Raw genomic sequence first — 27881 nt, forward strand, 5'->3', positions numbered from 1 at the left:
GCACGAACGAATGAATGCGAGTGCTGATATCATGTCTTGTGGATTATCTGCTTCAAGGAGTTACATGACACTCCGGGGCAGTGACACAATGAAATTGGATGTGAGGGATTGTTATAGTGGGCAAAGGACGAGTTCAATACATTCCACAAATTGGGGCAAGTCAATGAATGTCTCAGAGTCATGAATTTCCCTTTTAGAAACTGCAAGAGGGCCCAGCAGAAAGCATAGTGGTTAAAATCCTCGCCTTGCACACCCGGGATCCCATATGGTCGCTGGTTCTAATTCCCGCGGCCCTGCTTCCCATCCAGCTCCCTGCCTGTGGCCTGGGAAAGCAGTCGAGGACAGCCCAAAGCCTGGACACCCTGCACCCACTTGGGAGACCCAGAAGAGGCTCTGGGTTCCTGGCTTCGGATTGGCTCAGCTCCAGCCATTGTGGTCACTTGAGGAGTGAACAGTTGGACGGAAGATCTTCCTCTCAGTCTCTCCTCCTTTCTGTATATCCGCCTTTCAATAAATAAATAAATAAATCTTTTAAAAAAAGAGAAAAAACTGCAAAAAGACTGCTGAATGTTCCCAGTGCTATCTGGGCTCTCCAAGCTGAAGTGTTCTTTGTTTTAAGTAAATGCCTTCATTTGTAGAAAAATCCTAAGTGGACTGATGCCTTGGAGCTGTTGCACAATCAGTCATGGAGAATGGAATTTTTCTTTTTGTCTCCCCTCTTCAACAAAATGTATTCCTAATACATTTATCTTTAGTGTTGTGAAAAAAATTTTACTAGCAAATAACCTGGAGTTGAAGTTATATGAATAGAATAAATCACAAGTACAAAATAAAGATATGTACCATTCAATAGTATCTTGCTTAAAACTCAGTTTTTGTTTAAAATACTGTGGTTCCAGCATGTCTGCATCCATTCATTTAAGTCAGGCCTCTTATTAGTCAAGTTTTTTTTTTTTCCCTCTCCTGTCTTTTTTTCCTTCTCTCATTTTTTCTTTCTCTCTCTCTCTCTCTTTCTTTCTTTCTGATTTATTTCTTTTGTTGGCAAGTCAGATATACAGACAGGAGAGAGACAAAGAGGAAGATCTTCCATCTGTTGATTCACTTCCCAAGTTGCCACAAAGGCCGGAACTGTGCCGATCCAAAGCCAGGAGCCTCTTCTGGGTCTCCCACGCAGGTGCAGGTTCCCAAGGTTTTGAGCCGTCCTCGACTGCTTTCCCAGGCCACAAGCAGGGAGCTGGAAGGAAAGTGGTGCCGGGATAAGAATCGGTGCCCATATGGGATCCCAGTGTGTTCAAGGCGAGGACTTTAGCCACTAGGCTATCATGCCGGGCCCCAGTCTGAACCTTTGTAACTAGTTATTTTTACCATGAATGTTGTCTACACTATTTTGCATTCTGATCATTTTGAAAGTCCAAGTGGCAAATGCTCTGAGAAATTGAGAGTGTGTGTGTTGACACAGGTTCTCCCTGCATCCACACAGTCTCTCAGCATTCTTCTTTTTGTCTTCTTTCTTAGTTACCTTTCCTTTGGTTTGTTTTCTTAAAAGCAGAGTTTTAAAATAATAGCTTTCTTGAGTCAATAAAGTGTCTTTTCCATATACCTGCTCACTCTGAATTGCCTCATTCAGAAAACTTAAAGAAGAATAAAACAAATCAACAGCATTGTGGCTCCATTCACAATGGTTAATCTTACAGGGTTATTCTTCCATCACTAGCAGAGGCAGCTGCTCCCTTGCCTCAGATTTTGCCGTGCTTGTTCCAGAACAGCAGGATGGCAGGAGTGGGCAGTGCATCAGAGGGCTGAAGAGTCAGCCTGGTGCTGGGAGGAGGCAGCAGGATAGCCCCCCCCTCCCAGGCTTTGCACTGATTCCTTCCTTCTTTGTGTAGATACAATCATGGTTAACTGAGGAAGAAGAAAAAATTGTGTTGAATTTTTACTGAAAAACTTGTCAGTCCTGTTTTTACTCTCACAGATAGCTCATTTCCAAACATATATTCGTGTGTTTTTGTGCATGTTGATGGACTAAGCTATGGCAGGCCTTTTACTTATCCAAGAATATTAGTTGGGCCTACATCATCAAGAGCAGGATCTGGGTTACTGGGGCAAAATGAGAATGGCAGGTGGAAAACATACTGTGTGTTGGTCTGTTGCGGTTTACCTCTGCAAAGTGGAGCAAAGGCCAAGGTCAAGGCCAAAGCCAAGATTGAAAATAAGCAGAAACTTGGTGCAGCAAAAGCAGTCTTTCAAGTGCCATTGCTGCTATTCATGGCTACATATCCACTGTTCCTACAATAGTGAATCAAGGAAGGATGGAATGGGGACTATGCAATAACCACTTCGGGGTACCATGGTGAGCAGCAGCTGTGTAGAATGTCATATACTTGCCTGTCCGTTTCTTTATATGATTGTGTCTTCAGTTCTTTCCCTCTAGTTAATTTTCATCTGGAGAAACAAAAAAGATCCCTTGCAGTGTTTTACTCTGTAAACATTGCCATCATCATGCAAAATTTTGTATTCTGGTTACCTATCTTTAGTAGTAAAATGGCTGTGCAAATGGCAATGTAAAATTCATTCTGACTTTAAGTTGTTTTGGAAATTAGGAATTGTGACTTGGTGAAATGGACCACTTTTTCATTTGTGGAAATCGTATGTGTGGTTTTCTTTTCTTTTTTCTTTCTTTCTTTCTTTTTTTTTTTTTTTTTGCTTCAACTCAGGAAAAACGATCATTTCCTGTAATTAATTTCTGAAGGTCTAGTGTATCTTTACTGACAGTTGTTCACACACCAGGCAAAGTGAGCCATGCTTTTGTGACCAGTATTCTGGTTGTCACATTGTCTCAAAGGCTTTGCACTCATTTGCGTGTTACATAAAATCGGAATGAGATTCTTCTCCAAATTGTTACCATAGTCTGCTGTGAATCTGTTGTTTTCACGATCAGGCTTGAAATCTTGCAAGGGAAAGAATAGACTTTTGCATAATCTTTTTAAGCCAATTTTCTGCAGAGTCCCCTCATAGGACCCGAAAACGTTATCTTTCAGGGGGCTCTTTGGTTAAAACTTGGGGTGAATGTGCTTTGAACTGGCCAGGTTCAAAGAAACCTAAGAAACAGACTAGAATGTGGTAGTAGAGCAGTATGAACCTGGGGGAAGCAGAAAGGTGTAAAATAATGCCAAACGATATGGAAAGTCAAAAGGACTTTAGTTTTGCGATCACACCCTGTGGGAGAGAGGGGAGGCTGGATCTGAACTTCGGGAGTTGGCTGATTCCTGAATTGCAACTGTGATGCCCGACATTAAGTCTCTGACAAAATACTTGTTGAAAGCTGTGATTTGAAGGGAAAGAACATTCTTCGAACTCCCCCCCTTTTTTTTTCCTTCTTTTCTCCGTCAGGTTGAAAAAAATGACGAGGACCAAAAGATTGAACAGGATGGCATCAAACCAGAAGACAAAGCTCATAAGGCCGCAACCAAAATTCAGGCAAGCTTCCGCGGACACATAACGAGGAAAAAGCTCAAGGGAGAGAAGGGCGACGCCCAGGCTGCAGAGGCCGACGCCGAGAAGAAGGAGGAAGGCCCTGCAGCAGACGGGGTGGAGAAGAAGGAGGGAGAGGGCCCAGCTGCCGCTGAAGCGGCCCCAGGCACTGGCGCCAAGGCCGAGGAGACAGGCAAAGCAGGAGAGACTCCCTCCGAGGAGAAGAAGGGAGACGGAGCGGCTGAGGCTACGGCCGAGCAGGCAGCCCCCCAGGCTCCTGCTGCCTCGGAGGAGAAAGCAGGCTCTGCTGAGACGGAAAGTGCCACTAAAGCTTCCACTGAGAACTCCAAGGCTGAAGACGCCGCAGCCAAGGAGGAGCCTAAACAAGCCGACGTGCCTGCTGCTGTCACTGCTGCTGCTGCCACCACCCCTGCTGCAGAGGAGGCTGCTGCCAAGGCTCCCACGGAGACTGCGGAGAGCAGCCAAGCCGAGGAGAAGATAGGTGAGCGGGGGTCAGATGGCGCGGGGTGCTGGGTAGGGGTCCCTGCGGAGGGGCGGGCCGCTGGACCTTCCCTGCCAGGTGCTTTCTGCAAACAAGGAAAGCTGTGCTTTACAAAGAAGTGGCAGAACCAAGAGCTCAGGTTACATTCCCTGCACAGCTCCAAGCCTGGCAAGCAACTCTGGTAGGTGTGTGCAGCAACCAGTCAGGGCTGGCAAATGCTGCAATTGGATTGATTTGAACTAGATAACCATGGGTTGAAAGACATATATATATTTATGTAAGTATATAATGCTGATAAGACTTAGTATAAAAGGTAATAACTGGAACTATGGGTATTTTATGGATAGGAGTTAGCGAACATGATTGGCTCTAGGAAGTGTCTAGTGTAAATGCAGTCAACTCCTTATTATTGATCCAAATTGTCTAATGTGTGAATTGCCAGCAGCAAAAACATAATCTCCGGCCACCTTTCCCATCCCACAATATGTTTCTGGGCACTCTCCCCACCATCAATTGGTAAGCAATGTGTGCATGCTCAGAGAATGCTAATTGTAATACTAATTGGGGGTCAAACGTAATTAGGGAAATAAGTCTGTTGATATTGCCAAAAACAAGAGAAACCCTGAACACAAAGCATTTTGTGGAGTCAAACATAAATTATCATTTCATTACTGAATACACTATTTTCCACTAAATGCATAAATAGAGTCTGATAATAAACAATGTACTGAATTCTTTTTTGGTTTGAAGCTGTAACTTGCAAGTTGTAATGTGTTCACTCTTATTTGCCCAGAGGACCTGGGTGGAACTGGGATGGTACATCTCCAGAGTAAGGCATATTTAACTTTCCCTCACTTTAAGGCACCTAGGGTTTGGACGAGATGCAAGGCCTCGAGGGTTTTCTCTAGTTCACTGTGATCTGTGAATGCCTTCCAACTCCGAACACAGGGAAAGCTGAGGTCCCTTCGGTGCTGATTTAGAAGACTGGAGTCACACTTTCAGAACGCCATGTATTTAACCCATGCTAGGATCAAGGATCCAAATATACTTTAGACCACTATGTGTCCTTGGAAGAAGGCTACTTTATGATGGTGGTCTGGGAAATGGTTTGGTTCAAATTATCAGAGTGCCATTGTAATCTTTGGACACACTCTGTGATAAAAACATTTCTCCAAATCCCTTGCTACTGATGACAGATAATTTTTCCAGATATTTGCCGGTCTTCTTTTTTCATGTCAGCCCTAAAATTCTGTAACAGTTGTGTTTTGTTAATTGTTATTGTTACTAATACATTCAATACTCTAGGTCCAGATGAATCACAAGCTTTTTTTCTACTGCTGATTCATATAAGTCTTTAGTCTAACCACATAAGAAAGAAGGAAATTTTTTTGCTAGGAAAGGTAAGGTGTTGCAGAAAGAAAGGATGGTTAATTTTAATGTACTCAGTAAAATAAGCCTTGTTAACCAATTTTCTTTTAAGGTTCAAACCTCAGAAATGGTATTTACAGATCAATTTGCCTATTTGATAGGGTGTGTCATCTTGTAAATTTTGGAAATTAATCATGTGTTAAGATACAGAAAATATTTGACATTGCTGAGATCCTAATTTTTAGTTTTGTAAAAGATTATAATTTGCATATATGTAGTATTCAGTGTGATATTTTAATAAATAGATACAATACAGGGTAGTCAGATCAGGATAACAGGTGTGTCTGTCACCTCAAATAGTGACAATTGCTTTGTGCTGTAAACATTTAAAATCCTTTATACAAGCTATTTTGAAATGTGTAGCTAAACATAGTCAACCATAGTTCACGCTGCTGTGCTGTGGAACACTGGGTACTAGCTATTGCTCTATCCACTTGCACACTTGAATCCATTAACCATTCTCTCTTTACCCTTGTCCCTTGTTAATGATAACCTCTATTCTCTCTACTTCCTGGAGATTCACTTTTTATCTTCCACACATCAGTGAGAACACATGCTATTGTCTTCCTGTGAAGGATTTATTTCATGCAATATTCTCCATCTCCATCCATATTGCCATGGATAAGACATATTATTTTTAAACTGGCATTTCTGAAATTTTGAATATAATGACACAAAAACATGATGTGATTTTAGATATATAATGAGATCTTAGATTAGTCAAAAGAAGAGCTATTCTTGAATCAGTGAAAACCATGCAATGTAATTATAAGGAGACTCCATTTTATTATATTATTATAGTATATTTCAAGCTATGTTAATTTTAAATCAATTAAAGTATTAATAAGACATTTTATTTGTAAGTGCTTAATAAATGTCAAATGCTGAATGAATGCAAATTGGTTAAATTTAATTTGCAGATGATAATTTGCTCATTTAATCATATATTTCTCCTGTCACTTTACTAATGCTATCCATTTACTTGATGAAAAACAGAGATCATGTTCTGTCCTAAATTTTACAAATTCAGATCTTTCAAATAATGAAACTGAATTATGAAAAATGGAAAGGTAGATGAAGTTCAATTAGGAGTGATCAAAAAATTTTAGTTTATAATATTTCTTGATTTTTGATAGATATTAAACTCTTGCTTAGATTCTGAAATGCTGTCTGCAGTTTCTTTCAGGACTGAGCTATCTGTTAGCTTGGCCTGCTCTCTATGACAAGCACACATTACTCTGCATAGTGAACCTCATAGAATCATAGAAACTAGATGTGACAAGGAGATCTATCACCTCATACCAGGTGCAAATTCCCACAGATGTTGTACTGCATTTTGTCTGTCTCCCATCAGTTTTGTTCTAATCTGGGTTAAAGAGGTGATGTTTTCAACTGGGCTGCACTATTTGAAATAAATGGGAACCGGAGGTTTTTTTTTTTCCCTTTTTAAAATTTCATTTTATGACACAGTTTCATAGGCTCTAGGATTCCCCCAACTGCTCCCCATGCACCTCCATGTTGCGTTCCTCCACATTGTTGCAGTAGTACAATTCATATCCAGTCATGATTCCTTCATTGCGAAAATGTGTCATGCATAGAGTCTAGCATCTAATTGTCCAGATAAGTTCAACAGTTTCTTTTTTATTATTATTCATTAATTACATTGTATTATGTGACATAGTTTCATAGGTACTGGGATTCTCCCCACCCCTCCCAAAACCCTTCCACCATGGTGGATTCCTCCACCTTGTTGCATAACGACAGTTCAAGTTCAGTTGAGATTCCCTCATTGCAAGCATATATCAAACATAGAGTCCAGCATCTTATTGTCCAGTCAAGTTCAATGGCTTCTTAGGGAGACTCTCTCTGGTTTGAAGACAAAGCCAGCAGAGTATCATCCTAATCAATTAAAAGCCCCAACATACCATCAGCAAAAACTTACATCATTATGGAATTAATTGACATAGTAATGAGTAACCAATATGTTAAAAATAAATGCGAGTTCTTAACCACCTTCTGTGACCACCTCATTGACATTTCAATTTTAGTTTATACACAACATATAGCATACATAACATGTTATACATAACATCATATCATCTTAAATTAAGGCAAACATGTGGTATTTAACCTTTTGGGATTGGCTCATTTCCCTTAGCATTATGGTTTCCAGTTTGGCCCATTTGGCCACAAAGAACTGCATTTTGTTTTTTTTAATAGCTGGGTAGTATTCCATGGAGTAGATAAACCATAGCTTACTTATCCAATCCTCTGCTGATGGGCATTTGGCTGCTTCCATGTTTTTGCAATTACTGATTGTGCTGCTATGAACATAGGAGTGCATGTTGGTTTCTCATAAAACAAGTGTTCTGGATATATTCCTAGGAGTGCTATTGCTGGATCATACGGTATGTTGTATTTGAGTTGTTTGAATGTTCTCCATACTGATTTCCATAGAGGCTGTACCAGCGTGCAGCCCCACCAGCAGTGGAGTAGGGTTCCCTTTTCCCCGCAACCTCGCCAACAAGTGTTGTTGGTGCTTTTATTCATGTGGGCCAGTCTTACTGGCTTTAGGTGGTACCTCATTGATGTTTTAATTTGGATTTCCCTTATTGCCAGGGAACTTGAACATTTTTTCATATGTTTATTTGCCATTTGGGTTTGTTCCTTTGTGACGTGTCTACCCATTTCCCGTGCCCATTTCTTGAGTGGCTTGTTTGTTTTGGCATTTTGGCTGTTTTGTAGTTCTTTTGTATATTCTGGAGATGAGCCCTCTATCACCTACGTAGTGCGCAAAGATCTTCTCCCATTCTGTGGTCTGCTTTTTTACTTTATTGATTGTTTCCTTTGCTGTACAGAAGCTTCTTAGTTTGATGAGGTCCCATTTGTTTATTCTGGTCTTGATTTCTATTGCTTTTGGAGTCCTTTTTAGGAAGTAGGGACCTACCCCTAGATCTTACAGAGTATTTCCAACATTTTCTTCCAAAAGTTTAAAGGTTTCTGGATGTAGGTTTAGATCTTTTATCCATTTAGATTTGATCTTGGTGTATGGTGAGAGATGTGGGTCTATCTTCTTGTTTCTGCAGGCTATTAACCAGTTGTCCCAACAGCATTTATTGAACAGACCTTCCCATTTGCCTGGATTGTCGTTTGTCTCTTTGTCAAAGATTATTTGGCTGTATTTGTGTGGGTTCCCTTCTGTTGTTTCTATTCTGCTCCATTGATCTTCCTCTCTATCTTTGTGCCAGTACCAGGCTGTTTTGATAACCACTGCCCTATAGTATGTCCAGAGGTCTGGAACTGTGATTCCTCCTGCTAACTTCCTATTCTTCAGGATGGTTCTAGCTATTCGTGGTTTTTTGTGTTTCCAGATAACCTTTGAATCATTGTTTCCAGTTCCATGAAGAATGTTTTTGGCAATTTGATTGGGATTGTGTTGAATGTATATATTGCCTTTGGCAATATAGACATTTTAATGATATTGATTTTACCTATCCAGGAGCATGGGATGTTACTCCATCTTTTGAGGTCTTGTTCAATTTCTTTTTTAAGTGGTTTGTAGTTTTCCTCAAATAGGTCTCCTACATTTTTGGTTAGATTTATTCCCAGCTACTTCATACTTTTCTCTGTTATTTTGAATGGTATCTTGCTGGTTAAATCTTTTTTTCCATCTTGGGGCTGTTTGCATACACTATGGCTGTTGATTTTTGTTCATTAATTTTGTACCCTGCCACTCTAACAAACTCTCGTATAAGTTCTAGCAGTCTCTGTATTGAGTCCCTTGGCTCTTCTATATAAAGAGTCATGTCATCTGCATATAGTGAAGAAAAGGTAATGATCCAGATGAGAGAGCCAGCACCCCACCAATGAAGTTCAACAGTTTCTTGGGGAGACCATCCCTGGTCTGAAAGTAGAGCTGGCAGAATATCATCCCCTCCAATGAAAAGCCACAACATAACTTCAGCAACAATTTAGAACATCATGAAGTTAATTGACAAGGCATTGAGTGACCAATATGTTAAAAAAAAATGCAAGTTCTTAACCATATCCTGTGACTATTTCATTGACATTTCAATTTTATGAGTTTATATACAACTGGCTGCTATACACCTTAAAATGGTTATAGGGTGCTATTTAGCTTCTCGTGTCTATTTTCATTTTTATATTTAGCAGCTTATAGTACTGAAGCTTGATTTTTACAGAACTTGGCGAATTTTAGGATAGTCCAAACAGGCTTATAATTCTAACTAGGCATATGTTAACACTTGAGATGCAGAACAGTTTTAGGAGGGGTGTGCAGAGGAATCTTCAATACCTTAGTGAGGAGTAACTAATCTTTGTGTCCTACCTAGTAAGGTATATGGGAGTCCAAGCTGACTGTGCAGCCTCCTGTTAAGAGGCTCTCAGGGTAGCCATTGGATCCCACTGTATGTCTTTATAGTTTTTGCTAATGTCTAATGCAGATTTGAGTCTGCTATCTGCAAGTCTCCTGTTATAATCTTGATAGGTTATACTTAACATCTTCCTCACACACTCTAACAAGGTGGAAGATTTCTCTGCTCTCCCAACCCATTATGGAATAACATAGGGAATTAAAAGCATATCAGAGTTTGTAGTTCTTTGTTGAATATCATAAGCAGTCTGACTCACATTGATTGTTGGTTCATTGGTTATATCACAATATCTTATTGCATGTAATTCAGGCTGTTTGAGGTTGTAATAATATTACAATTTACATGTACTATTTTTTGGTTGACATCATTTCATCTTAAGACAAACACGTGATATCTAACCTTTTGGGATTGGCTCATTTCCCTTAGCATAATGGTTTCCAATTGGGCCCATTTAGCCACGAAGAAATACCTTTCATTTTTTTTAATAGCTGAGTAGTATTCCATGGAGTAGATGAACCATAGCTTTCTTATCCAATCTTCTGTTGATGGGTATTTAGGTTGCTTCCAAATTTTTGCAATTACTGGTTGTACTGCTATGAACATGGGGGTGCATGTTGTTTTCTGGTGAAACAGGTGTTTTGGATATATATTCCTAGAAGTGCTATTGCTGGATCATTTCGTATGCAGATTTTCAGTTGTTTACGTGTTCTCCATACTGGATTTCCATAGAGGCTATACCAACCTGCAGCCCCACCAATGGTGGAGTAGGATTTTCAAATTCGATGGCTGCCTGGAAGGACAGAAAAAGTCCATCTAAGCGGGTACAGTGAAAAGAGTTAGACAAGAGTCTTAGAACAGGATTTTATTTTTGTCAGTAGGGGTGTCAACTATTTTGCTTTAATATATTTTGAAATGTTTTGGAAATTTAAAATGTGCCTTCCCCCTCCACCCACCACTTCCTTTATGCCATAGCATTGTTAAAGTGAGCACCATTTGCATCAATACCTGTGAAGGCTTTTTTTTTTTCTTTCTTAAATCCATATCTTCCAACCATGTCACCGTCTGTCTGCTTCACTATTCTACCTGGCCTGCTGTCAGATTTTAGTTCTTTTCTGAGGAGGGTTTTTCTTCTTTTTTTTTTTTTTAGGATTTATATATTTTTTATTGGGAAGTCAGATATACAGAGAGCAGGAGAGATAGAGAGGAAGATCTGTCAGATGATTCACTCCCCAAGTGACCGCAATGGCTGGTGCTGCGCCAATCCGAAGCAGGAGCCAGGAACTTTTTCCAGGTCTCCCACCTGGGTGCAGGGTCCTAAAGCTTTGGGCCGTCCTCGACTGCTTTCCCAAGCCACAAGCAGGGAGCTGGATGGGAAGTGGAGCTGCCGGGATTAGAACCGGCATCCATGTGGGATCCCAGCGCATTCAAGGCAAGGACTTTAGCTGCTAGGCCATGGCACCGGGCCCCTGAGGAGGATTCTTCAAATGGAAAGAAGTGTTTATATCTCTATAGGAAACTGTCCCTTGTGGTCTGCAAAAGAGGAACTTTCATTTCCTTTTAGAGAAAGTTATCTACACCAAGAGTGTTATCTATCATCGGTGTCTCCTTCTGGGATGTGTTGCTGTGATCAAGGTCCCTTAATGCTGGGATTCTGTTATGTCTCCTCTGTTTCAAGGCAACCCATTGAGTTTCTCAGGCAGAAAACTCCAGCTTTTCTACCATGGCCATACTCCATAATGTTGTATCACCAAAACAGTTAATCCAAGTGCTATCAATCAGAAATGTGGACTTGGAGGCTGCCACAGGGTCTTTGACTGATGTCACAGGAACTGTAACTCCAGTTCACCATTGATGTTTTGAGTGTTGATCTCGGCTGCATTGTATTTTCATGATCTCAGTGCATTCAAATTGAGTCATCAATAATGATCTAGGGAAAAGGAGAGTTGGCATTTGCCATTCTCTGTCTTAATACCAAAATCAGCTTAGCAGTTCCCTACCCATTACTCTCCTTCCTTTTATCCTTCTTTTTTTTACTCTTCAACCACATCCCAAATTTAGACACAACTCGTAAAGGTTGATAATTTCTGTTGTAACAGTCCATAAATGCTATTTATAAAACATTAACTCTGTCAGAGACCCAGTGGTATGCTGCTCATATATTGTTGACTATTATGCTTTTATGGAGTGCTTTTATATTGCCAGAGTGATCATTTTTGTTGGCTTCCCCCCACCCAAAGAATCTAATTGAATCATTTGCTAATATTTTTCTTTCTATTTTTACAGTCTAAGAATAGGAGCAAATTCAGACCAAGTTAGTGACAAAGTGAATCAAACTGATAGATCTCTAAATCCTCCCTTTACAGTTTGCCCTGCAGGTTTTTTTTATGTATTTATTTGAAAGCCAAAGAAGATCGACTGAGAGAAAGTGAGAGAGACAAAGGAAGTGACTGAGAGAGAGGCGGAGATTTTTCAACTGCTAGTTCGCTCTTCAGATGTCTGCGTCAGCTAGCTCTGGGCCCAGCTGAAGCCCAGAGACTCAGAGTTTCCTAGAACAATGGCGAATCTTTGGCAACTTTCAGCTTCTCTGGACATTAGTGTCTCATCATTAAGAGCGACACTATAGTTGTTTTTGAAGGTTTGTTTTAAGGGTTAAAATGCAAAAATCTTGGACTAGAGAGCAGTTAATGAGTAGTGCCAGGCCTGTGCTATGAGTTATGCAGGTATTATCTCATTTAATCATCATAACAATTTGGTGGTATGGGTAGTTTTTGCCTCACCCTTTTACGAATGAGGAATTTGAAGTTTACGGAAATCATGCTATTGAATCATTGTCAGCAGCTGCCAAATGGAAATTGAATCCTGACAATCTGATTGTGGAGGTTACATGACAAACCCATGCAAATACCATTCAGGAAAAAAAAAAACCCAAAGAGGATTCATAGTGTGTTTTAACCTAAAAACATTCCCTCATTCAATTGAATATTCCAGACCCTTGTCTGGAAATTACTAATGATTACATTTACATATGGAAATCCAATAATTATTGCAATCCCTTATTGCAATTACCTCTTAATTCTAGCAATCTAGAATTATTGAGAATACTAACCTGGTTTTGAGTCTTAGATTCTTACTTAAAATTGTTTCAAGTTTCAACTTAGAAGAGCTCTAAATTTCAGGTGAGATTCATTCTTCTTAACAGAAATGTTGCTGACTCCATGTCAGGAAGAACTGAAAACTGAAATATTCATGTATCAGTCAGCTAAAAGTCATTCTATATAGGTGATTTCTATCCTAAATCTGGTGGATCAGAATTAGTATGTTTTTAGCATTCATTTTTTAGAACTTTTTCCCCCTTTAAGTGAGTTTCCACAGAGGCTGGGATCTCTATAGTATTTGTAGTTACAATATTAAAGGGAAAAAGGGGTGCAGAGACTGGAGATCAGTCTATGTATCTTCAGCTTAAAAAGTCAGTAGACAGAAAATAAAGAAACGAGTTTTAGAATCAAGAAATTCATAGTGTTACAGCCTTTTGTCCATCCTATATAACCCATTAAATTGTTGCAGTCATATTATAAGTGAAATTAACAAGCAAAAACACAGGTGACTGCTTCAATTTTAAAGTTGTGAAACCCTATTAGACAATGAAAATGAAGCAAAACTCTGAAAACAGAGTAGTTTTCAGATAGTAACGTGTATTTATAAAGTATTTTGTTTTTACTTAATGCATGCACATACACATGCATACACACAGATTAAACAGTAAGAGGCTGTAGCTGCAGGAATCACATTGTGAGTTTATGTGATTAAACATGGAGAGGCAGCAAAGCACTCAGTCTAATGAACCAGAAAACACTGAGTGCTCATCATTCTTTTGTTGTTGTTCTCACAAGTGTAGTTTTATTTAATAAAGCATGAGGCCTCTTGGACTGGAGTTCTGGTCCAGGACAGACCTGGTTGGAATGAGGGAAGAGTACAAGAGGCACCTGGTAGGCCTTGTCACCATCCTCCCTGGGGATGGCTGCCTGGTTGTCTTTTTTAATTTCAGTCTTGCTGCATTTGTTTCAGTCTTTGATCCAGTGGTGAGGCAGGGAAGTGGTAGTGATGAAAGCTCATTGCTAATGCCTTCCATGTGGCTGTTGTCTCTCCCTCGGCTTTGTAGGTCCTCTGTCTGTACAGTTTGCTTTGCAAATAAATGAAACATTGAAAGGTAGAGTTATGGGAAGAAGGCAGGAGAGACACACGGAGAGGTCTTCAAATGCTGCTTTACTCTCCAAAGGGCTACGAAGCCAGAGTTGGGCCAGTCTGGAGCCAGAAGCCAGGAGTTTCTTCTGCATCTCCTGTGTAGGTTCAGGGGCCCTAGGACTTGAGCCAACTCCATTGCTTCCCCAAGCTGTAACCAAGATGCTGGATCTGAAGTGGAGCAGCCGTTGAGGCACTTGGATGGTATATTAACAATGGGGCCTGGGCTTAACTCACTATGCCACAGCACCATCCTGAATAAATAAATCTTACAGATAAGTTACCTCCTTATTAAAGGCAAAACTCATTAAATTAAGACTGACTTTTTGTGGGACGCCCCCCAGACGACAAGACTCAAAACACTGGGCTTCATTTTGAGATGTTTTAGAGGAACTATCAAGCCTTGACTGAAGTACTAACCAATCTACCTGTAGACCTCTGACGGGTGGCAGTCACTTTACCTGCAATAGAATCTTCTGAAGAAAGCTTACCCTCAAAAAGGAAGGGAACTCAACTCTGTGAAAAGACCTGAGAATTTGGCCCAAATCTCTAACACTGGCAATGCATTTGTGCAGGAGAGTGAAAGAAAGAAAGAAAGAAAGAAAGAAAGAAAGAAAGAAAGAAAGAAAGAAAGAAAGAAAAAGAAAGAAAGAGAAAGAAAGAAAAAGAAAGAAAGAAAAAGAAATTTTCTTGGAACCAGACAGAAAGAGAAGGGAAGGATGCCAGTGGTGTTGCTTAAGGCTATAAGAACTATCCACTTCTATAAATTCACAGAGAAGGCTTTAGTAATACACAATTTTGCCATTTCTCTTAGTGATGTTTGAATTTCTTGCTTAACTATGACAAAATCAAGTAGCAAACCACATTCTCATTTATATAATCAAGAAAATGTATTTATTTTAATTTATAAATATTTCAGAAAAATTTAGGCAGCATCTAATAGCAGAAAAGTTTGGCTCTGTAAGTAAAGGTCTATTTGGGAGTTCAAGAGAATTAGCATAAAGTATTCTCACAAGGCTGATGAATAGTGTTGTTCAGATGTATCAATATTGAATGTTCATGATGCATCCTAATGGAGAGGTCTGGGTTCCGGACCAGATGCTGCTGGAATTGGGCCATTCTTTCTACAGTTTCAGTCGAGCTCTGACTTCTAGAAAGTAAATATGCTAGATGCAGTATCTTTTTTCTCTTAACTCTCAAAGTTTGTAGTAGTAGGCCAAGAAAGTATCTTTGAAGTGTGGGGCATATGACTTCCTATGACAGAAACCTCAGCTTGTTGTAGTCTTTTATTTTCCTAATTATACAATAATGTGCTAATCAACTTGGCTAAGAGACCTAGATGTTGGCTTGGGCTATCAAACAACCCAAGAAAAGACAGTTTAGATAATGCACAATTTAGATGCAATTCACAGCTATTCTCATGCATATTTTCAGTTTTTATGGAAGGGAGAATATTTCAGCTTTGTTATTTCATGCCATTGTATTTGGAAGGAAAATTTCAATTCTTAAAGCCTATTTAAGTTAATAAAAATTCTAAGAAGGCTCTTTGCCTTCTTTTCCTTTTCCTTTTTTTTTTTTTTTTTTGTTAAAAATCAGGTTCCTTGAAAGTGTTCTTTTCCTGGTATCATACTGTGCACACACTGAAATAACTATTAACTAATATTGTTGTTTGTTTCCTTCCGATATGAGTAGGAAAATCTTCTAGTATTTGGAACAAAAATCAGAAATTATTCACCTAAAATAGCAGCGTCTTTCTAGTGCATTTGAATATACATGTTTCTCAGAGAGTGGAGAGAAAATGAAAAGTAAAGAATATGACTGCTACATGTTTAGGTACTGTGTCTGTGCTTGTTACGCCCTTTTGCGCATGGCGTCCATGCTTATGATAAATGCCCTGCAGCACATTCATACGCTCCGTATGCCTAAGAGATTTGTCCAGTAGAGAAAATCTACAAGTATAATGAAATACACATTTTCTTCACACCAGCGGTGGCCCACAGCTCTAAGCGTATCCCTGGCTCTCTGACAGTATGTGAAGAGAGTCCTGACGCTCCTGAGTGTGTCACCAGGATGTGCTTGTGAATCTGCAATGGAATGGGCAGAGACAGGGTTGGAGAATAGATGTATCTGTGATAAAATTTATAGTGTCTAAAACTTAAAATCCTGATTAGGCTAATTAGAAGAAGATTGGGAAGAATTCTTGGCTTGCATATTACCTCAGCTGAGTCATGCAGAATAAAATATTTTTAATGCAAATAAGTATCATTTATCTTAAAACCTGAGAAACTATTTTCCAAATTAATACCAATGTACAAATAGCTAATTAAAATAGTAATTCAGCAATTGGTATTTGAAACGAACCCTTTATATTAAAGGCATCTTCCTAATCATGTTTTGTTTGTGGTTCAGTCTCCTGCATGTGCAACAATGATTTGGAATTTGGAGGCAGCTGAAAAAGCATTTAACGGATGAGTTAAATATGAAAGCAGTAGATCAAGTCCAGACCCTGAAGACTGGACATTGGGTGAGAAAATTCCTTAGGCTCTTTGAGTGTGAGTTTACTTTAATGAAACAAAAATTGTGAACAGCAGATTTGAAAATTAGCACCATTTCTGAAATAGCTTCACAATGCTCTTGTTACGACACATTCCAAGTTTATATGCAGATTCTCAGTGACAAAGGGAGGCAGACACTTGCTGAAACAAAAAAAGCACTGGTGCTGTAAACCTGCGATTTCAGAAGCTTAATGCAAAATCTCTCTGGAAAGGATTGCCATTACCCAGGGCCATACGTCTGCCCTGTGGTTGCCAAAATTCAAACCATTTAGGAGTTCATACACCAGTGTGAGCATTTTGCATCATGTCTAGAAGCATATTGAGAACTAGAGGAAACCAGGGCTGTTCTCTTCAAAAAAAACAGGTGATTAATTTCATTCCAGCCCCATGAGTGACCTGTGCATGGCTCTTGCCAGTATGTGATAGGAACACCCAGGGACAGGATGATTTGCCAGGTTCCTTGGCTCCTTTTCCTCATCCAACACAGTTAAGTAATCTCTGCAAGGTGTGTATGAATATGCTCAACCTGCTGCTGCCCCACTATAGGATGAATTGTTGATAGACTCCCAAATCACCAGTGATGGGACAGAGACCAGAAAGCAGTCTTTGTCACTCTTGCTGCATATTCTACATTCCCACAGTATTGCAAACATAATGTTTGTGTAGCCCATGGGCCATTCAGACTTCAAATAGTACGGGATCACAAGTTTCTTTCTCCTACAGGAATTGTAACTTGCAGAAAATCTTATGTGTTTGGTAAAAAGACTGGAAGAGTCCTGCTTTTTCTTTTAATTTGAAAGGTTTATAAAGCCCAGGTTTAGTAGTGTGGTTACAGAATTCTCTGCACCATTGTTATCAGATCCTTTCTGAAGGAAAATAGCAGTGGAAGATTTTTGTTTCCTTCCTTTAGCCTCCTTTAATAACAATGGGTGATCTAGAATGTGTTTGTAGAACACCTGTCTTCTATTGGAAGTTAAAAATCACTTTACTTTGATCAAATGTTTCTGTTCGTTTTGTTTTTGTAAACAGATACAGAGAGAAAGATTGGGTCAGGGGAGAAAATTCCCATGTTCTTATCTGCTGGTTCACTTTGCAACTGCTTGGGAGCCAATAACTCAATCCAAATCTCACACATAGGTTGCAGGGATACGATTAGTTTAACACATCACCTGCTGCCTTCCAGGGTGGACATTAGCAGGAAGCTGGGATCTGGAGGCAACCTTGGACTCTAACCAGGCATTACAATAAGGGATGTGGATGCCCCAAAAGTCTGCTTCCCACCTTTCCCATATTTGGGTATATTTTATAATGAAGAAAAAGAAAAGAAAAGAAAGAAAGAAAGAAAGAAAGAAAGAAAGAAAGAAAGAAAGAAAGAAAGAAAGAAAGAAAGAAGCAATGTCTTGCTACTTGTGATGTTTCACTGGAACAAAAAAGTAGATGCTTGGAAGACTTACTTGTTCACCCATTAATTAATTAATTAATTTGTTTAAAAGGCAGAGCTAGAGAGAGAACGAGAGAGAGAGATTGAGAGAGAGAGAGAGAATGTTGCACCTGTAATTTTACTCCCCAAGTGGCTGCAATAGCCAGGGCTGAATCAGGCTCAAATCAGATGCCAAGAACTTCATCCAGATCTCCTGAATACTTGGGTCATCATGAGCTACTTCCCAGGAACACTAACAGAAAGATGGGTTGAAAGTGAAGTAGCTGGATCTGAAACCAGGACTCTGATACGGGGGTGAGCATCGTGAGCCGTCACTTAATCGGCTGCACCCCAGCACCCTCTCCAAACCCCCCCTTTTCCTTAGATACTTATTTATTTATTTGAAAAGAAGTATGAAGAAAGAAAGAATGAAAGAAGAAAAGCAAACATTTTAAATGTACTACTGTGTTTGTAGAACATCGACCGTGGTCTCGGCACAGGTTGGCGCAGTTGTGAAATTACATATTGGTTTTGAAAACCTGAGAAGACATGCCCCTCTCAATTGTAATATCTGATAAAACAGATTTTGAGGTAAGAATGTCATATAACAAATAGAAACATGGTTTCTCATGACCAAAATTAAGCTGTAACTTTGGCAACAGGTTTATTGTATAAAGAGTCTCCAACTCTATGATGGACTATGTCAATCAGTGGATTCTTCAACGACCTCATCGTGCTTGGAGTGGCGAGATTGGCAGCGATTCATAACTGGTGAACTATCAAAACCTCTTGAGCAAGTATCTCAGAGCATGCCCCACATCCGGGTCCTAGGGTGGGTGGGAGACTGGGTGGGGCTTCTCCCTCAATATCCCCCTTTACCTCAGATACATGAAGGAAACAATATGGAAATAATAGTCTTTCCCACTTTCCTATAGCCCTTAACCTTTTTACCCTAATTAACTATGTAAAGATTGTCAAAAATATTTAAAAAAAAGAGAGAGAAAAGCAAATGCACAAAAAATTAAAAAAAAAAAAAAAGAGTCTCCACCCTAGGGTTAGAAACATGAGTTAGGGTGAACACTTTTCACATTTGCAGGTATTGCAGGATAATGTTTCTCATCCCAACTCTTGGTTCATATTCCTTCATTCATATTCATTTTGCCATTGTCTGGCCACTTACCCCGAGGTGCTCTGACGATTGCACATGAGTGTTTGTTACAATGTAAAACAAAACAAGATATAGATTGTTCATGATGATTTTATTAGATATTTGGTGACACATACTGGTAGATGATTCTTCAAATTATGTGCACACAATGACACTATTAAAAACCCCGTTTTGTAATGTTTCTAATCTCTGTGGTGTGAATACCCTGCTATGGATCTTTGCCAACTTCAGTGGTGTGAATACCCCTATTAAGTCTGATTTCAGGCTATTAGTGTGTTGTCAGTGAACACAGTATTGAAAACAGACATTGTCCATTTGTTTTCAGCAGCAATGTGAGTCAGCTCCACTTTTTCAATCTACTTTAACAATTTAGCAAATTTCAATTTTGGTGACTCTAAAATAGTAAAACAACTATCGTGAACTATCAAATATTTTTGTGTGCATCAGCATATACATATGCACATGTTTGATATGGAAGCATATCGGTATTTACTTATATGTTATGCCATAGATACATGTGATACTATGAGATACCATGTGATACCATGAGAATAAGCTTTACCAGTTGTAGGCATTTCTGTTGCATGATATTTGCTTAATAGAGATCATAGAAAAGGAAAGCTCAGACTTGTAGCTAGAATTAAACTGGAAAAAGGATGGATAAACTAAAGGATGGATACCTGGTCCTCAAAAGTGTCATCTTTTTTATTGAATTAAGAGAACATTTTGGTCTTTTCAGTTTTGGGTTCGGATTAAATTGCCATTTCCAACCTCTAATGCAAGAAAAGAGTTGCCTCTTTGCTTTCCTCAGACTAATTTTAGTGAGAATGGTGCTTTCTGCTCTAGAAAGAGTATTGTAAAACCATGTGTTCACAGAGGTTAGGTCTGATTAATGAATATTTATTGAAGACAGCAGCTTTCAAACTTGTCAGCCTAGGCTCATGTGTTCGAATGAGCTGACAGTGTGTCTGATAACTCCCAAAGCAGATCTGCTCTGGGTGAGGATGGTGGGGTGAAATGGATAGAGCTGGAGATGAGCAGTTTTTTCCTTTCTTCTGCCTGTATTCTTACCTCCAAACTGATCACTTCTGAGCTCTGTAATAGTTTGACAAATACAAATTTAAACCATTTCCCTGCCACTGACTGTTTCCACACACCCACCAAAATGGTCACCACCAGTCAACCCTATTTATTACGTCAATCTTGAGAATGAGTCGAGGTGACTGCAGGCACATTGATTATGCAGTGTAGCATCTGCATTATTGATCATGTCTGCAAAAACTGATGCATATTATAGAACAATTATTTAGCCACAGATAGGATTGATCTCAGGCACCTCAAAACATGGTATTAGGTAATTGGACCATGTTGCATTTTATGTTAGATCCAACAGTAGCACAGACATGCAAACTTTATTTTCTAGGAAACACAAGGAATGTTTACTTCTGAAGCCTTTTTCAATATTTCTAAATGAGTTTGAGTTGAGTTGGGCTGTGGGAAGCCTGGCATTCATGGAGTCTCTTCAGGGAATCAGGTTATATGGTGCACAGGCCAAGGTGGTGTCAGGGTTCTGGGTCCTCCACATCCTAACATGTCCTGTATTCCCACCAAACTGTTTCTGAAGCTTGGTCATTGTAACAAATAATACTCTGACATTGTAATGAATAATAATTGAAAACTATTGTTGAGCATTCTAGACCAATTTCAAAAGGTCTTATATCCTGGCCTGATTGAAATTCAGCTGGACATAATTCAGAACTCCTATTTTCATTCAGGCATGTACTTTGTGATTAGCTCAAATTGTTTATTTTACATCATGATATTCTGAGAAACATCACAGAAGAGTTCTAAATTCTGAGAATTTTCTTGCAGTGCAAATCATTAACTGATGGAATTTAAGTGACTGATCATCTAGGATTATTAAGCAAGGGAAGTAAATTCATGGGTTCTGGGTCCTTTTGAAAAAGGATCAGACTAATAGTGAAATCACATTTTAGTTCTGCCCATCTGCAATGTAATTGTGTAAATAGGACATTTGTTTTGATGGGACACTCCAAAGGAATCCTATCTATGCCCTTCTGACCATCCACGTAAGAGTTTTAGAAAACAAAACTCTAAAAAACTTGATGACTTTTCTTTTTCTCATTACCACCCCCCTCCACCTCCAGTGGATAACTGCTTATGTGTGTCTAAAAGGAAGCTCAAAAGGAAAACATCTATGGGTAATGGGACCAATTATTATTTAACTCCAGGTGACCTAATAACTGTCACTTCAGTGATTAAAATGATAGGGTGACATAATCCATCTGATCCAATAATGTCGTGACAATTTTAAGCTAAGGCTGTGAGCAGCGTTGATTTCTTATAATTTCTAATAGACTTCTCTGAAGACCATTTTGATAAAACCTCATACTTGTACCTATCTTTATCAATACCCCATATAAATCTTAAGTTCATCTTTTGCAATCTGAGTAGATCTGAATCATTGTCATGGCTCCTGAGACTTCCTTTGGTCCGACTTGTGTTATCTCTCTGATCTTCGCATCCATGTCCTCTATTTCTCTTCACACTTTTGCAGCCATATTTGCCTTCTTAATGTCTTTTAAAATCATTCAGCCGATTCCTAACACAAAGACTTTGCATTTACCTTCTCTTTTGATCTCCTCAGGATTGCATCTTAGCACCTAAGTTTTTATTTGGATGTCTTCTGCTCAAAGAAGATGTCTCTGACTGTTTGGTCAGAAAAGTACTATCCTTGTTGGCCCCATTGTTTCTACCACAATATCCAATTTGTTTCCTGCATAGCTTTCTCAGTGTCAAAAGTGATTGCATTTTTCTATCCATGACATATTGGCTGTCTTTCCCTCCACTAGCTTTTCTGTACCTCAAAGGCAGGGATTTGGCATCCACTTGTGCTGAATGCCGGTGCTCAGAGTAGGACCCAGCAGATAGAAGGCCATCAGTGGACATCCATTGATTGATTAAAAGTGTGGCCTTCACTAATGGAGAAATTTCTTTTCATGAACAGTTTAAAAAGGGAAGAACCAATGGGCCGCACATGATGACTCAGTGGCTAAATCCTCACCTTGCATGAGCTGGGATCCCACATGGGTGCTGGTTAGTGTCCCTGACTGCTCCATTTCCTATCCAGCTCCCTATTTATGGCATGGGAAAGCAGGAGAAGGTGGCCCAAAGCCTTGGGTCCCTATGCTCACATGGAAGATAAGAGGAAGCTCCTGGCTCCTGGCTTCAGATCAGCTCAGCTCCACTCCAGCTGTTATGACCACTTGGAGAGTGAACTAGCAGATGAAAGTTCTTTCTATTTCTCCTGATCTCTGTAAATCTGCCTCTCCAATAAACAAACAAATAAACAGACACATAAATAAATCTTAAGAAAAAGAAAAGGTAAGAATTATTTAGATTTTCAAATTTGAAAGCTTTTCAAAAAAGAACAAAACAAAAACCTCAGTCATTTTCAACTAAATGTTCACTTTTATTGTTTTTAGTCCAATGCTTTTAAGCTATAAATCAGCAGCTTCCTTTCCATGACCTATTTCTGAAAATGAGTTACTCAGAAGGAAAACTGGTCAAAATGTGAGAGGTGTGAGAGGAAAGGTGTGTACCTTCAGGATCTTCGTTTAATGCAGAGAAAAGGGAGAGTTAACATGCAAGAAAGCAGGGAGAGGAAAAGGAAGAAGATCAGAAATGGAGGTTTCATAGGAGGCAAGAAGAAAAAAGAAGGGAGAAGTAGAGAAAGAAGAAAACAATTAAGATGGAAAAAAAACCTGCAGTATGGGAGGAGCAGGACTGAAGGATGAGGAAAGGCAGAACGCGGACATTGAGCTGGGAGAACCACGAGACTCCTGTGTGTCCTCCGTAGCTTTGTTGAGAGCAAGTTCTCTGGCTCTGGGCAGGGCAAATTTACCTTCCTATCTAGTAAAAGGAGATGGTTTTTAGGGTATCTTCCATCTGTAATATTTTCTGTTCTTGGCTTGACAAATAAGCAGGCCCTAAAGGGCTTCCTGGCAAATGGATTTTCTGTCTCAGAGCAGATCTAAGTGACAGATGGGGCCCAGCTCCCCAAGGAGAGCCCTCTCCAACTCCCTCACTCAGCCCACTATTGTCTGATCCTTTTGGCAGCCTCAGTGCCCAGCCAGCCCCACCCTGACAAACCAAGAGCCACTGCCTCTGCTTGCTCCTACACAGGTAGAGAAAAGGGGAGTTGAGTTTCATGATCCCACAAATTCAAGTGCAAGCCAATGTTTATGCCAATAAGCATGTTCCAGAAACACTTTCTGCTTAGAATACCTCATAGTGATAAAGACTTGGAACTGGACAGTCCTGGGTTCCATTCCCTATTTCACTATGGTTTTGATGGTTTAATTTACCCCTATTGTCTTCATCTATGAGGTAGAGATATTAGCATTACCTTAAACAAGTGCTGATTAAAATGTAATGTGCAAGGAACCCAGTACAGAGTAGTTCCTCAGCTTCATCTGGTCATCCATTTCTTCTGATGGTTTGAAATACTCTCTTGTTCTACTGGCATTCATCTACCCCCATGTGGGGATCCTTGGGCAGATCTTCAAATTGGGCATGGCAAAAATGAGGATTGCCTGTCAACATCCTAATAGGTAAGCAGATATTGGAAGGGATTCTTTCATCTGGGAAATAAAGAAAGCCATGTTTGTGTGGTGATGTATACTTGAAAGAGTATAAAGTACTATGGAACACAAATATGTCCCTCCATGGATACTGCAACAGTAAACAGAACTTAACCCTATCTCCTCCTTGGAGGCCGAAAGTGCAGGAGAAAAGTCTTGGAATTGAAACTCTGTTTGACTCAAGGGCTTGACCCTTAACCAACTCTATTCTGCTAGCTCAATATCCATTTTGTCATTTTGAAATGATGCGGTAGTTTCATTGTTGACTTTTGAAGGTGCCAGCATTAAGAAGTTCTGGTGTCTTCTGCCGCCCTCAGTGTCCTGTTGAACGTGTGAGTGTCCAGTGCAAAGTCCCCTGTGTATCTGCACTATTTCAACAGAAGTTGTTGGGGAACTTTTTTCTGTTTGGCACTACATCTCTGATTTTATAAAAGAAATTCATGTGCAAAGAGGATCTGATTTATAGCCAGCAAGAGAGAGAGATAATGATGCGCAGTCCCTTCTGGGAGTCACAGACATTCTATTTGGCCTACCTTGTAGCTCGACAACATTACCAGGTTCTTACATTATCATTAATGATTGAGTCTGGAAATCAGCCAAGGCCACCAGGTAGTGAAGCTAGGAGTAATTTAGGCTTAATGTAATTGGTCCCTCAGAAATTGCAGTCTAGGGATCCAATAGAAAATGTTAGAGGCTCTTCAGGGAGCTAGCTCATACACTGTCTAGGTAGAGAGCAGCAAAGAACTGTCACACCTTGGTTTCAATCCTAGAGTCTCACACCTGAAAGGAAACTCAGTAATTGCCTATATCTGGGAATTAAATGGCCTTCAGGTGGCTCTTTAATCTCCTGAAATGATTTGCAACATTTTGTGCCTTATGAAAGTGTGTATGAATGATGTTCTTGGCCAAGTGTCTTTGTGTTTCATCAGATATTCAACTGGGATCATTACACAAAAACAGTAAGATCTGTGATACTTGAACAATCTGCAGGAGGAGTGGGTGTGTGCTTGTGTATGTTTTAATGACAACTGATGAATATTCTCATGGCATGATCTATCTTCCCATGGCCACATAAGAAATATTTGAGCTTGAGGAGGTAGACCCAGAGGTCTCAAGGATTGTGTTTCCCTGTCACTTAATTTGTATTCATTAATATGCATAATATCCATACTGGAATAGTTATTATGAAGGATTCACATGTATCAAAGGGAACAGTTGTTGCCATGGAAGTCACAATCTGGTTGCAAGCAAAAAGCAAAGGCTTTTAAAGGGAGAAATAAAAGGCAACCCAAGACCATGTAACAGCAGTGAACAGAAGGCCGTTTGCAAGGGCAACCTGCAATTACCAAGAAGAAATTCAGAGGCCAGAGCGATAGGGTTTTGAGGGAGGACGTGAGCACTGTTGTGCCACATTGGTGAGGAGACTGGGGCATTCGTTGTGTAAGTAAGGAAAAAGTGAGACCCACTAACGTGAAGTGTCAGGATTTCCCTCTTGGAGCAGTAGTAAACAACATGTGGGGACTGTGTTTGCCCATGGATGACTGATGCTGTCTGTAAGATCTGCACAAAGCACAATCCACATTTTCTAAATCAATTTAAAGACTGATCAACATTTTAGTTTATTCATTAAAATGACTAGTAAACCGTACTTCTAGATAGAGTTTTGGGTCATTTTCAAAGGACTGAGAAATAAAAAATAATTTCAGGACAACTTCCACACAGGATCCAGGCACAATATGTTGTTTCTACACCATTGCATTTGCCTTTAGCCACTGCTTCCTAGGGCGAGAATCCCGGCATCACAGCTAGGAACAGAATTACTCTGGCTCCCTCAGCTGGCAACATGAAGGAAGTTCATCAGGAAACAATAGTGTTTTAGTCTTTTCAAGGCAGGGTCCCATGGCCATCAGTCTGAAATTATGTAGTTCTAGTTACAGTCTTCCCAAGAAGGTAGGCTCTGGCAACATGCCTAAATTCACATGTATTTGTATTTTAGAGAGACTGTTCGCTCATTTTCAAAAGTGTCCCAAGCAAACTGACCCTTTTACTCCAAAGAGCTGGACATTCCTTCCTGTGGACACACTGCCCACACTCGTCTTGGTGGTGCCCATTTGCTACAGAACACTGAATCTTGAAACACCAGCGGGAGACTGAGGCCATTTCTTTTAATCCTATTGAATTGTTGTTATTCTTTTTCTAACTGAGCTGAAAAAACACATTGATGCTCATTTTTTACTTTGTTGGCTAAAATAATCAGAATGAATGCTATGGTATTAAAATAGAGTGTTTATTCTGATGTTCTTTTAGTTCCCCACTCAAGTGCTTTTTCCTCTAGAGGTAAAAAACATAGACAGTTGCAATTAAGAAAGGGATGGGAACTGCCGAGAAGAAAACAGAAAAAGAAAACTAAAGGAGTTGTGAATTTACATGCACAGAAATTGGTGGCGAGCTCCTAAAATTAAAGCAACAGGGCTGTGGGATGACCCTTTCTAAATCTTCACATTTACTTTATTTATTTATTTTTTTAAGATCAATAATACAGACGCGGAGGCCTGCCTCTGGTTTCCATAACAACCTGGCTTATTGAAAGAGTGCAGGCTCCGTGAATCCCCAATTATCTGCCATCCAGGGCTTATTAATGGAGCCGAGGATCCCAGTGAGGCAGGCAGCTCATTGTTGGCACGTGTCTGGTGGGCTGGTGGGAGGGAGGAGGAGAAGGGGAGAGGAAATGCCAGACAGCCGCCGTCCGTCCCCTTGTCACTGGTGCGTGTATGGTTGGAGGGACACGCAGTTACTCAGGAGACCCTGAGGTGGTTGTGAAGCCAGCAATGACTGTGGCTGTCATTGCCAGCAACCCAGAAATCGAAGCGGAGATTGTCTTCCCCAGCCCCACCTCAAAAGCCATCCATCTGGAATAAATCCATATGAATGTATCACCAGCCCCGAATGTTTATTGAACACCTATAATTAATGGAGACTTCCTCACAAAAACAAGGATTACTCTGTGTGTCTAATATGAAGTCAAGCCTTAATTAAAACGTGAAGCCAGCCTAATGCATATTTGATAGCTTTGAGTGAGGCCATCTTGGGTCTGGTGTTTGCTTATTACGTCCCATCCATAGAATAATCACAATAGCAACAATAGTAGTGATGATGATAAAACTACAAACAATGACACCTTGTCTGGAGTCAGTTTCTGCTGAATGTCTACATGGAGTTTCTTGTGTAAGCCATGCAACGATCTTGTGATGAGGGATTCTTACTGTGTGCCCTTTTTACAGATGAGTAAGCAGAAGGTAGAGAACTGGCAATGGCTCACCTTAGACCTCGTAGCCAAGGAGTGTGAATACACCAAGGTCTCATCCTGCTCTGTCGCTACAATTATTTTTATTCCTCTTCTACGATTTAACTTGTGTGGCCTCAAGATAGAAAAAAAGACAAACTATTTACATTAAATTCTGTGTTACTCACAGTGATGGAGAAATGAAGATTCTGGTTCAGCAAAAGTGTTCATTAATTGCACTCATGTGACCTTGGATTTTCAATAAGAAAAGATTTTGTATATAATAAAACATATGCAATGTTAGAACTGTAGCAATTAAGCCACAAAATCCTGTTTAGAACCATTATGCAAATGCCAGTTGTTATTACACTGAAGAAATACTGGTTGGTAAGGACTTCTGTCTGATGCAATGCTGGGGGAACTGTTGTTGGAGCACGAGAATATCAGTAACCCAACACTTTGATTACTGTATATTTCAACATCTATTATAGAAACTACCACTGAAGTTCCATGCTATCTTAAAAAAAATCCTTTGGGGACCTTTCAGAGATAAAAAATGTTACTGCTTGAAAAACCTCAAATTCGTTAAGTACTCTGAATAACTTAATTGTGCTTTTAAAAAGCAGAACCTTATATCATGTGGGAAGAAGATTATACTCCCTTGAGATGGTCAGCCCAACCCTGGCACAAAACATAATCAAAATAGAATGGCAGGATTTTCATCATTGAGTTCAAAAACAATTTTTGTAATTGTAGT

At 39.8% G+C, this 27881-nt stretch overlaps 1 protein-coding gene across 1 annotated transcript in view; it reads left to right on the forward strand.

Annotated features, from left to right (window-relative positions):
- Positions 1–27881, forward strand: part of GAP43 (growth associated protein 43) — a 105821-nt gene that overhangs the window by 48535 nt on the left and 29405 nt on the right. Inside the window, exon 2 of the mRNA XM_004577887.4 lies at positions 3391–3973. Within this exon, the coding sequence (XP_004577944.1) occupies positions 3391–3973 (583 nt within the window). The remainder of the gene's footprint in view (positions 1–3390; positions 3974–27881) is intronic.

This window comes from Ochotona princeps, chromosome 3 (assembly GCF_030435755.1).
Source record: "Ochotona princeps isolate mOchPri1 chromosome 3, mOchPri1.hap1, whole genome shotgun sequence".
NCBI classification, from domain to species: domain Eukaryota; kingdom Metazoa; phylum Chordata; class Mammalia; order Lagomorpha; family Ochotonidae; genus Ochotona; species Ochotona princeps.